Source organism: Pollachius pollachius (genome assembly GCF_949987615.1).
Source record: "Pollachius pollachius genome assembly, chromosome: 2".
NCBI lineage: Eukaryota > Metazoa > Chordata > Actinopteri > Gadiformes > Gadidae > Pollachius > Pollachius pollachius.
The window spans coordinates 30,483,216-30,499,466 of NC_136935.1; the positions used below are offsets into that span (position 1 = coordinate 30,483,216).

The window sequence follows — 16,251 nt, forward strand, 5'->3', positions numbered from 1 at the left end:
GCGCATTTGAATCTGACGAGTTGATATTTTTGCAGTCTCCGATGAGACAGATGCATGACCACATGAATTTCAAACTTCAAGTGGCTCAGTTTATGGCCAAATAATATGGCCTAATTCACACATGGAATAGCGTTTTCTTCCACAACTTCAGAAATACTGAGTCCTCAAATAAATTTCGGCAAAGAAAACTTAACACAAATATGATGTGCGGTAACTGTGGTTCTATTTAATGATATACGCAATACATTAACAAACATCATTTCTTACCAGTATTGTATGCATTATCGTTATCAACTTGTGTTCCTAATATGCATGTGACCCCCCGTTAATATACATTGCCATGGACTGTATTATGCGTTACGTGTTTAGTTTGCGTGTGTTTAAACAGATGGACGCACACACACGCGCCCACATTCATTCATTCTTTTTAACACTCACTCGCGGTAAAACAATGTTTTCTCACGATCAAATACTCATCAATCCTAAAAGTCATGGGCTTGTGCACGATGTCTGTGTCAAGAAAATATGTGTTTGCTGTACGGTGTTTGCAGATGCATTGATTTAAAAATACAACTTATTACCGCTGTATCAGCTGTTCTTTCCCAAATAATTTACCAAGAATGTGTGGCTAGGTAGATGAGAGAAGCAAAGTGTATGCGCGAGGTGCACAAGCAACATTATGCATGCGTCCTTAAAATAGCACTTGAACAACGCGCCACTTACTTTAAACCAGGTATTTCCTGGTTTGTGGCGGAAGTGATTCCTGAAACTGCAAAATAGCACCAGGGAACGTTTGCGCCAGAACACGCCTCCTCCTTTCGCCAAACCACCCCTTGGGGCGCAAGATCATTCCCTAATTTACCGACGCGTGGCAGTGGAGGGAAAAGAACGCTCTGCGCCAGTTGCAAACTAGCAACGACACATGCGTCAGTGTAGAAAGTCAATTGCGCCGGATGCAAGATAGGGCCCAATATATTAAAGTTTGGTTTTGTTTTGAAATGAATCGTCATTTAGCCAAATCAATATTGTATCCAGTGGAAGGTTTACTTCTCCCTAACAGGTCATGATACTTAACTTTAAGACCATTTAAACCATGTGAACGCAGGCTTCAGAATTAAACAATCACACACAGTATCTCTCTCAAACACGCTCACTCTCTCCCTTTCGCTCTCTCTCTCTCTCTCTCTCTCTCTCTCTCTCTCTCTCTCTCTCTCTCTCTCTCTCTCTCTCTCTCTCTCTCAAAGTCAAATGGATTAGCTCATCTTTTTCTTAATATTGATTCCGTAGTACAGTGGTCCCCAATAGACCCGACCCGCGTCGAGCTGATCTATGGCCCACAAAATAATTACTATAGGCTAACTTATTTGTTGTATTTATTTATCTATATATACTTAATATATATTTTTCTGTTTGATTATCTTGCTAATGAAGATTGTCTGATATCCAATATACAAATAATAGTATAATTATACTAATACATTTCATGTGTAAATAACTTTTTGTTTCGACCTCAAAGTGCATACAATTGAGTGCATTAACTTTTTTTAAAACAACAATCGTCAAAACAACAAGAAGACTACAGGAAAGCCTGTCAAGGGTTGAGTTTTAAGGCTGATCGGTCGCGTTGCTTGATGGCCGATCGGGCTGGAGGTTGAATGGCCCATTGTTTCCAAGGGATTTTAAAAGTAGCCCACTATGAAAAGTAATTGGGGACCCCTGCCATAGTTTAACTACTATGAGATCATTTGGTACTGGTTCAGCCCTGACCAGAGCATTCTGAGGTCATCCAGGCTCTCAGTCATTGGGTTTTCCTATTCTCCTCGTCAGCGGATCATGGATTAAATGCTTAGCATGAGTCTGTATCCCTGCATATCGTAGTTTCCTCTGCAGGACTTACTCTGACTAATTCAAACTTGTTTCCATCAAATCCATGTTGATGCTTTTGGGGGAATGTGATCTGGCTTTGGTCATGGATGTGTGGGATCTCACTCACTCACTCACTCACTCACTCACTCACTCACTCACTCACTCACTCACTCACTCACTCACTCACTCACTCACTCACTCACTCAATCACTCACTCACTCACTCACTCACTCCCTCCCTCCCACCCTCCAATAGACTGTTAGATGAGTGTGCAGTAATACGCTGGACTTCAACTGAATTAATTATTAATCAAGAGTCTCCCAAGAGGCAGTGATCCTGATTCTGCACTTTGACCTCCAGTAAGGTGTCAAACAGGATCTCTTTCATGGTTAGAGAGGGTGTGGGCGAACACATCCAATGATCGCTATGTCAGTTTGCCATTTATGGCATTCTGGGTTGTATGTGCTATAATCACGTTAGCTGGCAATTCATCCGCTGATTAGTGTGAGAATCTCTCAGCCGCCCGCCCACACATACACAAACGCACGCGTGCGTAAATATAGAATTACAGTTACACACACACACAGACACAGATAATATAGCAACATACACACTCACAGCCTCAAATGCACAAAATGCACGTACACAAAAAGACAAGAAAACATTAGAGTGCACATGCACACTGTGTACACATCTCTATCCCATGCACTCACCCACACACAAACAGGCTCTTTTAATAATCTTCGGGAAGCGTTGACGTTGCCATGTTTAGCACTTCTCTCCTCCAGTCTTTCTTCCTGTGCCAGTAAAGCAGAGGGGGGCATTCAGTGGAAAGCTGCTGAAATGACGCGTCATGTACGTAATGCATAAATTAAACATGCACGTACACACATGATTTAGCCACACATACATGATACGTTGGTGGGCACAGAGTACAGTACACACACACACACACACACACACACACACACACACACACACACACACACACACACACACTGTTGAATAAGGTAGGAATCAGAAGACACTATCACACACACATGTGTATCTAAATGTGTATCGTCTTTAGCCATCCATGGCTGTCTCGCCGCTGTGTCTCCAACAGGAAGTCGCCAAACGCGCTGTAGCTCAGCGATCCGCTTGGGACGGGGGACGGCCAGGATACACGGGACAGGGAAGCGTCCCGCCACATAGACGGGGCGCGCGGGGTGGGGGGTGTACCTGAAACACAGGCTCCATCTGTGCAGCTTGGTGTTGCGCGCCAGCCGTTGCTTTTTGAGGATATTTGAACAAGTATGCGTCTGGAAAATTGGCCTTTCCACATGTAAACTTGTTCTGCTTGAATTGACTGGATCGTTGTACCTAGAGGACCGCAGATACACGCTGTCATTCACCCACGCAGTTGCTCAGCTGCGCTGCATCGCCTCTGGTACAATGGTGTTTTTAGTGGAAGAACTGTATGGAGCTTTTACCTGAGGGCTGCGTAGACGCACACAGAGAGACAACATGAGGCCAGAGGTGGTGGGCGCGGTGCCCAGGGTCCATGCAGCAACCTCAGGTGAACAGAGTGGGCTGGGCTGCAGGCGTACTGCAGCAAACGTGCCCCTGTCTGGGGGCCCATCTACCGCGGTCGCTAGGGGGGTAATGACATGGGAGAGGATTCGTAATGGGTTGTGAGTTAACAGTAGGGTATTATTATTCTGTGTGTGTGTGTGTGTGTGTGTGTGTGTGTGTGTGTGTGTGTGTGTGTGTGTGTGTGTGTGTGTGTGTGTGTGTGTGTGTGTGTGTGTGTGTGTGGGCACACTACAGAGCTATGGGGGCACAAATACTGGATTGCCTATTATTTCACACAAGGATACGCAAGCAATCCATTTGACTCACACGCAAATGGTTCATTTTCAATCACCTACACACACACATACAAAATACACTGTATCTCGCTTAACTGCCTGTACTTTTCACATCGACTTATTTGTGCAAAGTATATATGTGTGGAAGGCAGTTGGCCCGTGATCTTGTGCTGGCGGCTGATTCTCTCTCCCCATGGTCATGTGAGGTGGATGACAGAACAGACCAGAGTGCTGATGACCTGAGGAATCCTGCATGGTCAGCGTCTGGTGTTTCCCACTCACCTGTGGTTCTGACTGAAACAGGCCTGGTGCATTATTAAACAGATAACTGTTATTTCACCTTTCTGTAACCTGGTGAGTCTTAACTGTGCGGTAAGACACAGTGAGTGCCAATGACTCTCCTTGAGACTTCAGAGGGATGAGGTTTGGAGGCAACAGGGGGGAGGGACTTCAGAGGGATGCGGTTTAGAGCTGACAAAGAAAGGGCGGGACTTCAGAGGGATTAGGTTTAGAGGCGAGAGAGAGGGCGGGGCTTCAGAGGGGTGAGGTTTAGAGGAGAGAGAGGGAGAGGGACTTCAGAGGGATGAGGTTTAGAGGAGAGAGAGGGGGAGGGACTTCGGAGGTGGCAATATCCATTTATGTTGCACGTTCAGGATATTGCTTTGACAAATTCTTTGAGCAAAATCTCTGAATATGTATTCTCTTTGACATTGTTGTAGTCCTTCTTGTCATGTTCTTCTACACCTCGCTCTGGGGACACAGCTCATGGGAAGTAAGGGAACGTTGATCGCCTTGCGGGAGACCGAGATAACCCAACAATTCATGAGCCTCTGTCAGCCTACTTCCTGGTGGTATTTCCATAGCGATGGAGTGATCCTCAGTGCCGTCGGATCTGATGAAATGTTTGCAGTGAGAGTGTACACGCTGTCTGGCAGGGAGACGAGTGACGTGGGCACACACCCACACACCCACACACCCACACACACACACACACACACACACACACACACACACACACACACACACACACACACACACACATATACATATACATATACATATACATATACATATACATACACATGCACACACACACACAAACACACACTCCCATCACCAGCACATCATCTGTCTTCTGCCCTGTCTCTTTTGCTTTTCTCTTCCCGGGCCTCTTAATTTTTTCATGGCCTGAGAGATGTGAAAGCCCCACTTGTCTCACTCCCTCTCTGTCTCTGTTTCTGATGGATAGGACTCTTTAAAAGTATTCCTCCTTTATCATCGGTGGGTCTGTGTTGCGGTGTGTTCCGGTAGGGAACAGAATCGGTGGGAGGCGGCTTGGGGTACTCTGCACTGCGTCGCTCTGGTTCACGATAATGTGGAAGCAAAGCAAGCTGCCGTTGGGGATTCAGACCGGCTTCAGGGCTTGTACGACATGAAGGTTTGACCTATGTTTAGTGTTGTTATGTTTTGTGAGGCCATGCTTTTGGCATTTATGAATATATCCAGTCAATTTATTCTCCCCTTCAAAATAACCAGATTAAGGGCAAAATCCTGAACGCTGCCTCTGCAACGAGTGCAGGTCAATTATTTGTTAATATGCAGACTGCATGGGCATTCAACATACTCACTTTACACACAAGCAACAACACAGCAAAGGATAATTTGGTTTATGAAGTGAGATAAGGGGATGATGCAAGATGAATGCAAGAACCTTAGCAAGTGAGCTTTACAATAAGGGTACATTAATAAACCTTTAATTAACATTCATTTATGCAGTTATAAGCATTAACTAACAGTAAATTAACAGTTAACTAATGGTAAAGTAATCATTTACTAATGGTCTAGTAATCATTTACTAATGGTAATTTTTCTTAATGGTGTTCATGTTAACTCAAGTCATGGAGTTAGGTTATTAATGCATACAATATTTAATAAAAAATATTTTTTTTTTCAGTTTGTTTTCAGTTCTTATTAAAAGGCCAGCATACAGCATACAAAACATTGAAACACTGCGCGTATCCAAGGGGAGATTAATGAGCCAATTAGCACAGGTGAATTAATTAACTTAAATGAAAATGACTTACAACTAAATACTGAGCAGACGCCCCTAATGGCAGAACATAACTTAAATTGTGACATGTATTCCTCCCAGCCAGAACCTGGTCTGCCTCAAAGCATAAAACACCCACCATCAAAACATGGCTCCTGGTTGACCTTTACTCGTTTGCTATTTCCTTCAGCTCCGTTATTGAGGTCCCCTCTCCCTGCCCCACACCCGCCCCGCCTCACCCAGAATGCATCTGTGCGGTGCTTTGAACCGGGACCGCTACTTTGATCTGACTTTCCCTTTTGATTTGTTTTGTTTTGCACCGGGTCACACCAAAACAAACCAGAACGCAGCGCCGGGACCAAGTGATCTTCCTCTCACTGTGTGTGTATGTGTGTGTGTGTCAAGGGTGTGTGTTTTTGAGTGCTTGTGTGTTAAACTGACAGACAAAGTCAAAGTGGTTTGCTTAGATACATTATAGAGATTGCTAGAGACATAAAGATAATGTCTCTCTCTGCCTTTGATGAGGGATTTTGTTTTTTTGTGTATGTCTGTGTGTTTGTGTGAGAGAGAGAGAGTGTGAGTGAGTGTGTGCATTTGTGACCTTGGCCAATATGATGCTCTTGGTGAAACTGGTTGGATGTAAAGCAAAAACATCTCCTTTGAGAAATGCCTTCCGCCACGTAAACTCTTTAGCAGTGGGTTTCAATGGGCTTGAGGCCCGGCTGATCTTCAGCGAGAAGCTGAAGGTAACCTTGAGAGCACGGAGTCTATAATTGTTTTATAAAAAAGAGAAAAAAACCCATAAATAAACCATTTATACTAACCACATCTGTAACCCTTCATTTTACAGTCCCCTAATGACTAAGTATTTACCCGGTAAATATATGGTAAATCATAGATATTATTGGGTAATTACCACTGGTAATAAGAAGGTAAATACAGAGGAACTACAGCTGAAGTACTAAGAAAAACCTCCACTATTACCCATCAACTCAACTAATTACCGTGTAGTTGTAACTGTTATAGGTTGGTAATAACTCAGATATAATTGTGTACTTCCTAGGAAAGTAGGCAACCAATTCTTAGACACAACGCTTCTATTACCCATCAATTCAAGTTACAAATGTAGTTATCCAAGGTTTATGTTGGTAACTGCAGTTTAATTATGTACTATCTCCAAATTAACATTGTACTTTCCAATAAATTACTTTTTCTTATATAGTTATTGTTCATATCTACACCCATTTATAAAAGGTTTATTCGATTTACCTCAGAAACTACGGAATTGCTTTTATTTAAGTTGAAATATGACTTACTTACGATACTTACCCGGTAACAACCTCTGCAGGAACAGTTTTCCTCTTGTGTCATGATACATCTTCTTAAATACTGGGTACGACGCCTTGATTGTTTCCATGGTATTACCATGTTCTACCATATCTTTTGTGATAGATAATTCCATTTTCCATGCAGTTACCTGGAACTTGTACCATATATGTTCTGCAATGTTACTAAGTATAACATGACAATTTACCCAGTAAGTAAGCTGAAACTGTACTGTAAAAGGAAGCCTTGTTTTTTTCCATGGTATTACCAGGCTCTTAGCATATAATTTGTAACTGGTTATTCCCCTTTACATGCAAACAACACAAACTTGTACCATATGTTCTGCAACATTACTAAGTATAACATGACAATTTACCCAGTAAGTAAGCTGTAACTGTACTGTAAAAGGAAGCCTTGTTTGTTTCCATGGTATTACCAGGCTCTTAGCATATAATTTGTAACTGGTTATTCCCTTTTCCATGCAATCAACACAAACTTGTACCATATACGTTCTCCAACGTCATTCACCAGTAGTTAGGCACTTTAATTTTAGTTTTAAAACCCCAAACCACTGTTGATGAAAGGCATATTAAAATGAAACAAAAACAAAGGCTTAACTTTCAAACAATGCATTCCTCCAAACAGGCACCGAACACTGAAAGTAATCTGACAAACAAAAGAGCCATCCACACTCAATTTAAATGTTACTGAAGGTGTTTTGATAAAAAAACATGACAGTGTTATGGCAAGTGACCAAAATGCAGACTGCTTTAACCGCTGCCTAGGGGAGCATCTTTGTGGTCATTTGCCAACCAATGAGTCCATTCGATGAATGAGAGATGGCTCTTTAGTGTCCTCTCTGTGTGGTTTCCCCGCAGTCTCCACACCTTGTAGGCTGACCAAGCCCTGACCAGGTACCTCCAAATCTCCCCTTCCATACTGCAATAAAGTAGTAGATGGAAAGAAAATAAACACTATTTTGTTTGCCATTTAAGAAAGGATGCTGGTCCTCTGGCCATAGAGTGGCAAAGTCACGCCCCTTCCGGTAGAGCCCATGGAACCTATGAGATCAAAAATATGAATGGGTTTCAATGGAGAGAAAATAATTGTCTTCTGGTCCCAGTCTTTATATGCCCTGGATTACATATGTGTTGTTTGTGGATTTGAATGATAATTTTTCATGCAAAGAAAACTAAAAAATTGTGCGAAGAAGTTTGATAATGTTAGGTTTTGTGTGAGGCCGCTTTTTGAGCTACAGCTCTTCGCTGCTCTCGACGAGAATGATATAGTCAGACTGGTGAACTGGAATAAGTTACCTTTGGAAATTAAGAGCATAGACAACTATCATTGGTTCAGAAAAAAGGTAAAATCCTGGCTCATGGTGAATTTAAATCCCTAGTGATACTAACATGTCTTCCTCCATGTGAGCTGTTGTCTGTTGGTGTTTCTCTATGTATGCACTATGCGATTTAAGACAGAAAGTAAGGGTTAGGGAAGACAAAAACAAACAAGGCTTCGTACCCAGTATTTAAGAAGATGTACCATGACACTAGATGAAAACTGTTCCTGCAGAGGTTGTCACCAGGTAAATATTGCTGTCATTGCTGTCATATTCCGTAGTTTCTGAGGTAAATCGAATAAACCTTTTATAAATGGGTGATGCTATGAACAATAACTATGTAAGAAAAGTAATTTATTGCAAAGTACTATGTTAATTTCTCGATAGTACATAATTAAACTTGGGCTGTTACCAACATAAACCTTGGATAACTACAATTGTAACTTGAATTGATGGGTAATAGAAGAGGTGTTTCTAAGAATTGGTTGCCTACTTTTCTAGGAAGTACACAATTATATCTGAGTAACTACACGGTACTTAGTTGAGTTGATGGGTAATAGTGGAGGTTTTTCTTAGTACTTCAGCTGTAGTTCCTCTATATTAACCTTCTTATTACCAGTGGTAAATACCCAATAATATACAATATTTATATTTACCAAATATTTACCAGGTAAATAACTAGTAATTAGGGGACTGTAAAAGGAAGGGTTACCATATCTCGATTTTATGGGTTGTTGTGCTGATCTTTTCCCCACAGTTGTTTGCGACTTAAGGAAACTTGCAGCAACAACAAGTGTTTAGCCTAGGAAAGATCATATCTTGTTATTGTCTGTTTTTGATAAAGATACATATTTCTGCCTACAGTGCCTGATGGAACAGTACACTCACCAAATCCTACCGGCTTAGAAGCAATTGCATTTGTGGAATTCAATATGAGGGCAGTGTGATGCCCGTCAGTGTCCAGGCTGATGCTTCTGTATTCAACATCAACTATTACAAATATGTCATAATTTTAGCAATGAAAACAACAGACATAAAGAGGTAGAACGTTCACAAAGTTAAAGAAAGAAAGTGCACAGTGTGAGAACAGTAACACTGTGCTTCCCACCGAATGTGGTTATTGGGTTATGGGCCAAACCGGATTGTCTTTGTTTCTCGTCTTAGAATCCACCATTGTTTTTGTAATCTGGTTGGGAGGACGCAGAAGCTCTCTGTCTCACCCTCCCTTCACCTCTTTAGCTCTGCTCCACATGGGGCCAGACTAAGACATTCCCTCCTCTCCTCAGTCTCTCTCTCTTTCTTGTCTCTCTGTGGATTTCCTTTTGTTCTGCTGCTCATCAGCCAGGCTCAATGAGTATATTATATATACATAATATATATATATATATTATATATACTTCTAGTGTTCTATTTCTATATTATACATGACGGAAATACCCCAGAGCCACTGTGGTAGATATGCGGTTTTCCCACCACCAGGATGGGAGGGTGTTGTCAGAAGAAGACAAAAACACTTTCATTGTAAATATTTGGAAAATGCCCCCAAAAATGTTATTGAATTGGATTGAATTGAATCTCAATTTATATTTAGACAGAAATTGCGTGTGATAATACACAATGAATACATAAGGTGTGTGTGTGTGTGAACGTGGCTATATGTGTGGATGTGTTATTGTGTAACTAACCACAAGCCTTGTAAATAATACCACTGTTATAATAAATTTTCACATGAAAACCCATTTTCCATCGTGTTCTGTCCTAGATGACTGCCGGCTGTGGCTTTGATGGGGAAGGTAACTTGGCATGCAAGCTCCTTCCTTCTGTCCGTGACTTTGGTCAGGTGGGCATGGAAATGGACATCAGCCTGGTTTTAGTACATTGCATCATCTGAGAAGGAGAATATCAAATATTAAATATGTAATGTCTTACCTTGCAACCTCAGGGATGTTTATACAACACAATGAAATGAACGGAGGTCATTTTGATAAAAAGATAAAGTATGTTTGATAATCTGTCTCTCTCTGTCTCTCTTTCTGCAGGTCTTCACTGACATGCCCCCATTGCCTTAAACAGAGCAACACCTTCGACCCGTTCTCATGTATCTCCCTGCCCATCCCACTACGCCAGACCAGGTACCTATAACTTGTGTTGTTATTATAAGTAGTAATATGTTGCGATATGTTATACAATGGAATATCTTGTTGTGTTTTATGCTGTGGTATGTGGTTAAATGTTGACTTTTTTTATTGGTTTAATCTATGTTTACCTCTCTGAAGCATGTCGATAGGGTAAACAAATGTCAGTATGTTCTCCATCTCTACAGATTTCTGTTTATCTATTGTCACTGCAGCTTTTTGTAACGTTATAGTGGCACTGAACACATGAACGAGGCAGGGAATGTTCTAGACAGAAGATACACTGAATACACAAACATGCAGGGTATAAGATAATGAAAGGCAGCTTATAAATCAATAATAGAATAAAAAAGTGTTAAGTGTGGAATGGGGGTTTGTAAATGTGCTGTTTCCGAGCTGTTGCTGCTGCACACACAAGAACACGCACGCACAAGCACACGCACACACATAAACATGCACACATGCACAGAGAAAGAACAGAAACATGTCTTTACATGTAAGTGAATGAGCACACCAACATTCACACACACAGACATGCTTTTGCCCAGCAGCGAACACGATGCAAGCCTTGAATAGACCATCCACACTCACACACACACACAAACACACACAAACACAAACCTGCTTTCTCTCAGTGCAGTAGTCTATCAGCCTGGCGGACGGACGGCCAGCATCAGGGAGTTCAGCAGGCAGTGTGGTAGCCAGGCCTGGCTGTCTGAGATAGTGATGAGGAACACAACACACCAGATCAGTGGGGCTGCATCTCAAAAACAAATGAAAAAAGCAACAGTCTTGCACAGTCTTGGAACGTTATTGACCAATCATGAGCAAGACTTTAACAATGCTTAGATGTAATCAATGAGAATGCCTTGTCCAAAGTTATGTACATTTTGGGAGGAAAAATAAGTGCCTTTCACCCATTTCTCATTAGGTAGCTGTCTTCTTTCTGTCTGGTTAAGTGAGCTCACAGAAGTGTTTTTCTTGTTGAAGAACAGTCTTCTAAATGTATGGTTAAGTCAGCTCACAGAAGTGATTTTCTCAGAAATGAAAGGAGGGGATTGGATACCTCATGAGATAAACGTTGAAAAGCGTTGAATACGATTTAAGAAAAGAAAAAAACATAAGCTAGCAACAAAACCACTTAAGTAACACACTTTAGCAATATCTATAAAGCAACAATTAAAAAATAGCTGATTAAAATACAAATAATACACGTACTGCATACAAATACAGTTTCTCATTCTGAGAAGGTCCACTGCATTAGATACCAAAGTAAGAATTCTACATTGTTTTTGGATTCCTAACCCTTTAATCTATTTACCCACCGGGTGATGTTATCTGTGGAGAAGACCATCTGTATTTTCTTGGTACCTCGTGGTACACACCTAAATCACGCTTGCACACATGTTGACCTTGGTTGTTAGGTATTGATCACACTTTCCAAACACTGAAGCATTGGCACATTGGCGTGCTTCAGTGTTGAAACATATGCACACACACACACACACACACACACACACACACACACACACACACACACACACACACACACACACACACACACACACACACACACACACACACACACACATTGTTTGTATAGTATACAATACAAAAATGTAAGTGCTAAACTATTTTGACCTTGTTGTTCAGCTCTTTCCCTTTTTATCTTTTGTTTTTCTTGCTCCCTTTCTCTCAATCTCTGTCTTTGTTTAACCCATGATCCCTCTCTCCTTCCCTTATTGCTTCTTTCTCTCTCTCTCTCCTCCCCCTCCTTCTTTCTTTCATTCTCTCTTTCTTTCTTTTATTCTCTTTCTTTCTTTTATTCTCTCTCTGTCTCTCTCTGTCTCTCCTTCTTTCTCTCTCTCTCTTCCTCTCACTTCCCTTAATTAGTCTGTGATGATAAAGCTGTTTATGGTGGGATGATGTGATTGGCTTCACTGACCTGCAGAACATCCATGTTATGTCCTAAATGTCATGTATTAATCGAACTTACTCTCTCTCTCTCTCTCTCTCTCTCTCTCTCTCTCTCGCTCTCTCTCTCTCTCAGGCCGCTGTGTGTGACCCTGGTGTTCAGCGCCAAGGGCCAGCGATACTTGCGGGTGGGTCTGGCCGTGCCTCTGATGGGCACCCTGGGGTGCCTGAGAGCCATGGTGGCAGAGGAAGGCAAACTCCGCCCAGACCAGGTATAACCCTCCCAACAGACATCAGTTTATCTATGTGAATGAGTGTGTAGGTAAAGGTTGGCAGGTCTGCTGTCTCCATGAATAGCATGGCAACAGATGATCATAGACCCAAAATATATACTAGAGAGAGAGAGAGAGAGAGAGAGAGAGAGAGAGATTGGATGTGAGAGACAGAAAAGCAAGAGGGTAGTTGTGTGATCATGGATCGGATCGGTGAGCGACAAATAAGAGAGAGGGGTTGTGTGTGTGTTTGTTTGCGTGGGTGAGCGAAAGAAGCAAGAGAGGGGTTGTGTGTGTGTGTGTGTGTGTGTGTGTGTGTGTGTGTGTGTGTGTGTGTGTGTGTGTGTGTATCTGTGCTTGAGAGACAGAGCAGAGGGGGAGAGATGCCTTTATTATCTCCAGCTCGGAGCTTTAAGAAGCGCCCCCCCTGCTGAGCGAGGGATGGGGCTGATGTTGTTTGTCCTCCGTGCCGGCGCCCACCTCCGTCTGTCTGCTAACACCACCCCTGACTGACTGGCAGGAGAGGCTCCACCTGCGCTGATTCATTCCTCCACCTCTGAGCTGTCTCCCGACCTGTCACTGGCTCCCTGTGTTTGTTGTTTTCTTACTCCGGTTTTGTGACGTGACAAAGCAAGCTAGTGAGATGAAATGACATGCAACATTTTTCAGTGAGTTGACGCAGGCATGCTTGAATATATCAACTTTAAAACAATAATATGAATAATAATGATAGTAATACATTTCACTTGTAGAATTAGCTTTATATTAGAGATAAGTGGAGATGTATTTATATTGTTGCCTATCTTACCCATATTCAGATGACTTGCGTGAGGGGGATTTGCTTGGTTAGCCTCTGCTTTCCATGAGACACTTCTATTAACTGCATGTAACAGTACTATACCCTCTGTTCCTGTGAGGGAAGACACTTTTAATTAACATTTCCAATGTGTTCAGAATAGTGGCTTGTTCAAAAGGCGTGCCAGTAACAACACCACAAGATTGTCATGTGTCTATAAACATGATAAACACACAATATTTTAGGCGCTGTCATTACCAGGCTGCCTGTGATGCGCCGCTGACAGGATACCCTCAGAGGACCCTCCCTAACAACGTGAAACAAAAAGATACAAATGTACTGTATATGATAAGAGGCAAGGGACCACACAAGTTTATCATACAACTCAACATGGTGGAAAACTAGGGCTTAAAATAAATGGTAAAAAAAGGAAATGATAGTGATCTATTCCTGCTGCCAGGACCTCTGACTGCTGCCAGGCTCCGGCGGGGCCACAGTGGTAGCATTGATGAGGACCGAGGGAGCTGTGATCACGCAGGCCACCCAAAAATACTCAATGTCATGAATCCCTTTCACTTGAGAACGGAACTTTTGGTCACAGACGAGGAAGTATGTTCAGCTTCCCCCTGCTTGAGGCGAATTGGCTATCTTCTAGTCAAAGTCAACATTCGGGTTGAGAAACATTTGTTCCGCTTGAGGGGTAAATAAAGTTGCTCTTTGCAATCGAAGTGACGTGTGTTTTTGGTGCGATAAGCTTCATTCTTATAATGTCATTCCTGTGACTTTCCAAACAAGCACATTAATGGGAGTTGATCCTTCTCTCACATTTTTATCCTCTCTCTCACTCTTATTTAACTTAATGAATTACTCAATTATTTTAAAAGCCATCATCCTCATCACCATCATCGTTGACTGCGCCCCCTTCTCCAGGTCATCCTATCAGAGCTCTACACCACCGGCTTCCAGCGGAGCTTCTCGGATGAAGACGACCTCACATCCATCGCCGATAGCGACGTGGTGTACGCATTCCAGGCCCCTCCCCTTCACAGCCGGGAAGCCCCTGCACCAAACTCAGGTAATCATGAAGACCATGGACCGCTTTCTTTCCCCCATTACAAATGTCCAATTGTCTTTCTGCCCCTCTGGTCTCCCTTGTACATACACACGCACGTGTCTGGGGGCAGAGAAACTTCTAACAAACTGCTTCCTCCAAAGCGCTTTGCAAATTCGAAGAACGTAAGCGCTTTTTTTCAAATGCAAATGCAAAAGCCACAACAAAACTGCAAAAGCCACAACATGGCTAAACAGTGAGCCTCAACGGATGTTGACATTGAAACTGGCAGGCTATTATTATCTACTCACACCAGGGCCGGAGTGGGACTCACATTCAGCCCGGGAGGTACATGATGCAGACAGGCCCACCCCAATTGGAGGAAGCGGGTGGGGGTGCTTTTACTTTGTACAAGCCACTGAACTATGAAACCCTCTACTTGACAGAGCTGTCGTGCCTCCAAACCAACAAAATAAAGTTGACACACTATTGAAAAATCTAATAAAAGACCTATTCTAGTTTGTGAAAAAATAACATAAAATCACAAGTGGTCTCTGAGGCCTACTTATTATAGCATATATTTTCCCATATTTCTCCATATGTTGCAATCATACATTTGTCCTGTTATCTCCTGTAGTATTACACATTGCTCCTAGAAACGGCATCCAATCCTTTGTTGCACTCATAACATTGTGCATGAGCCTGTAGCTATGGAAGTAAATCTGTGCCATCGGATTTTGAAAATAAAAAGCCATTGAATTCTAAGCACTGAATATTTATGCATTGAAATAACGTGTCTGGATTTTTTGCCTCTGAATTTAACTCGAACAACATTTTCAGCTTTATTTTTCAACGTTAAAAAATTGAACTTCATTATTTTCAACGTCCCAAAATTCAACATGCCAAAGTCAGCTGCAAAATTCAATGTATGAAATTCAGCGTTAACATCGGGGGACTCAAGGAAGAGAAATCGATCCTAGATGCTAGATCGCAGTCAAGCAAGGAGAGCGAGCAGGTGTTACACAGAATTCTGCAACCCACCGAAAAAGTGTGACCCCAGGGGGAGCTGTTCACACTTTCTGCAACATGCACGAGTTTGAAGCGTAGACAGGCATGAAGTCGTTCATGTGCGGAAACATGCACAAGCTTAAAACTTAACATTTGTATTGTCATCGATCACTCGGATTGGGGGTATTCGTTTTGTCACACCAGGCGCACGTTAAGTGGCTGGAGCAAAACGGTTGATATTCCTCTGTGGTGGCATAACAAGAGCGCAACGAGCGCGCAGAGCCAACACTATTCCGCACCGAGTGACATGATACAGATATGAGGATGACATTAAAAGCAGGTTGCTGTCAGGCGCCGCTTCCCGAGGCACGCTGTGCTTCCACTGGAAGTACAAGCTGCTTCCGCTTCAGTTGCCCAATACTGTCGGCTCTGTGCTTTCGTTCCACAGTTGGCAGCGGGCTTCAGATCGCCCCAGCATCACACCAAACGTAGGCAAAGGGACCTCGGATCGCCCCAAATTGGTGCCCTGATAAATTGGGCTCCTTAATCCACTACAATTACCCTTACGCTGCATGTAAATCCAGCCAAGTCACTGTAATCACGCACACACAATTCACATACAGGCATTAGTTCATCGTTTATTT

The 16,251-nt window shown here is 42.5% G+C and overlaps 1 protein-coding gene across 1 annotated transcript in view; it reads left to right on the forward strand.

The window, feature by feature from the left end:
- usp43a (ubiquitin specific peptidase 43a) overlaps nt 1–16,251 on the forward strand; it is a 108,596-nt gene that overhangs the window by 30,351 nt on the left and 61,994 nt on the right. The window contains exons 4-6 of the mRNA XM_079729809.1: nt 10,471–10,563; nt 12,617–12,752; nt 14,479–14,623. Coding sequence (XP_079585935.1) covers nt 10,471–10,563; nt 12,617–12,752; nt 14,479–14,623 — 374 coding nt within the window. The remainder of the gene's footprint in view (nt 1–10,470; nt 10,564–12,616; nt 12,753–14,478; nt 14,624–16,251) is intronic.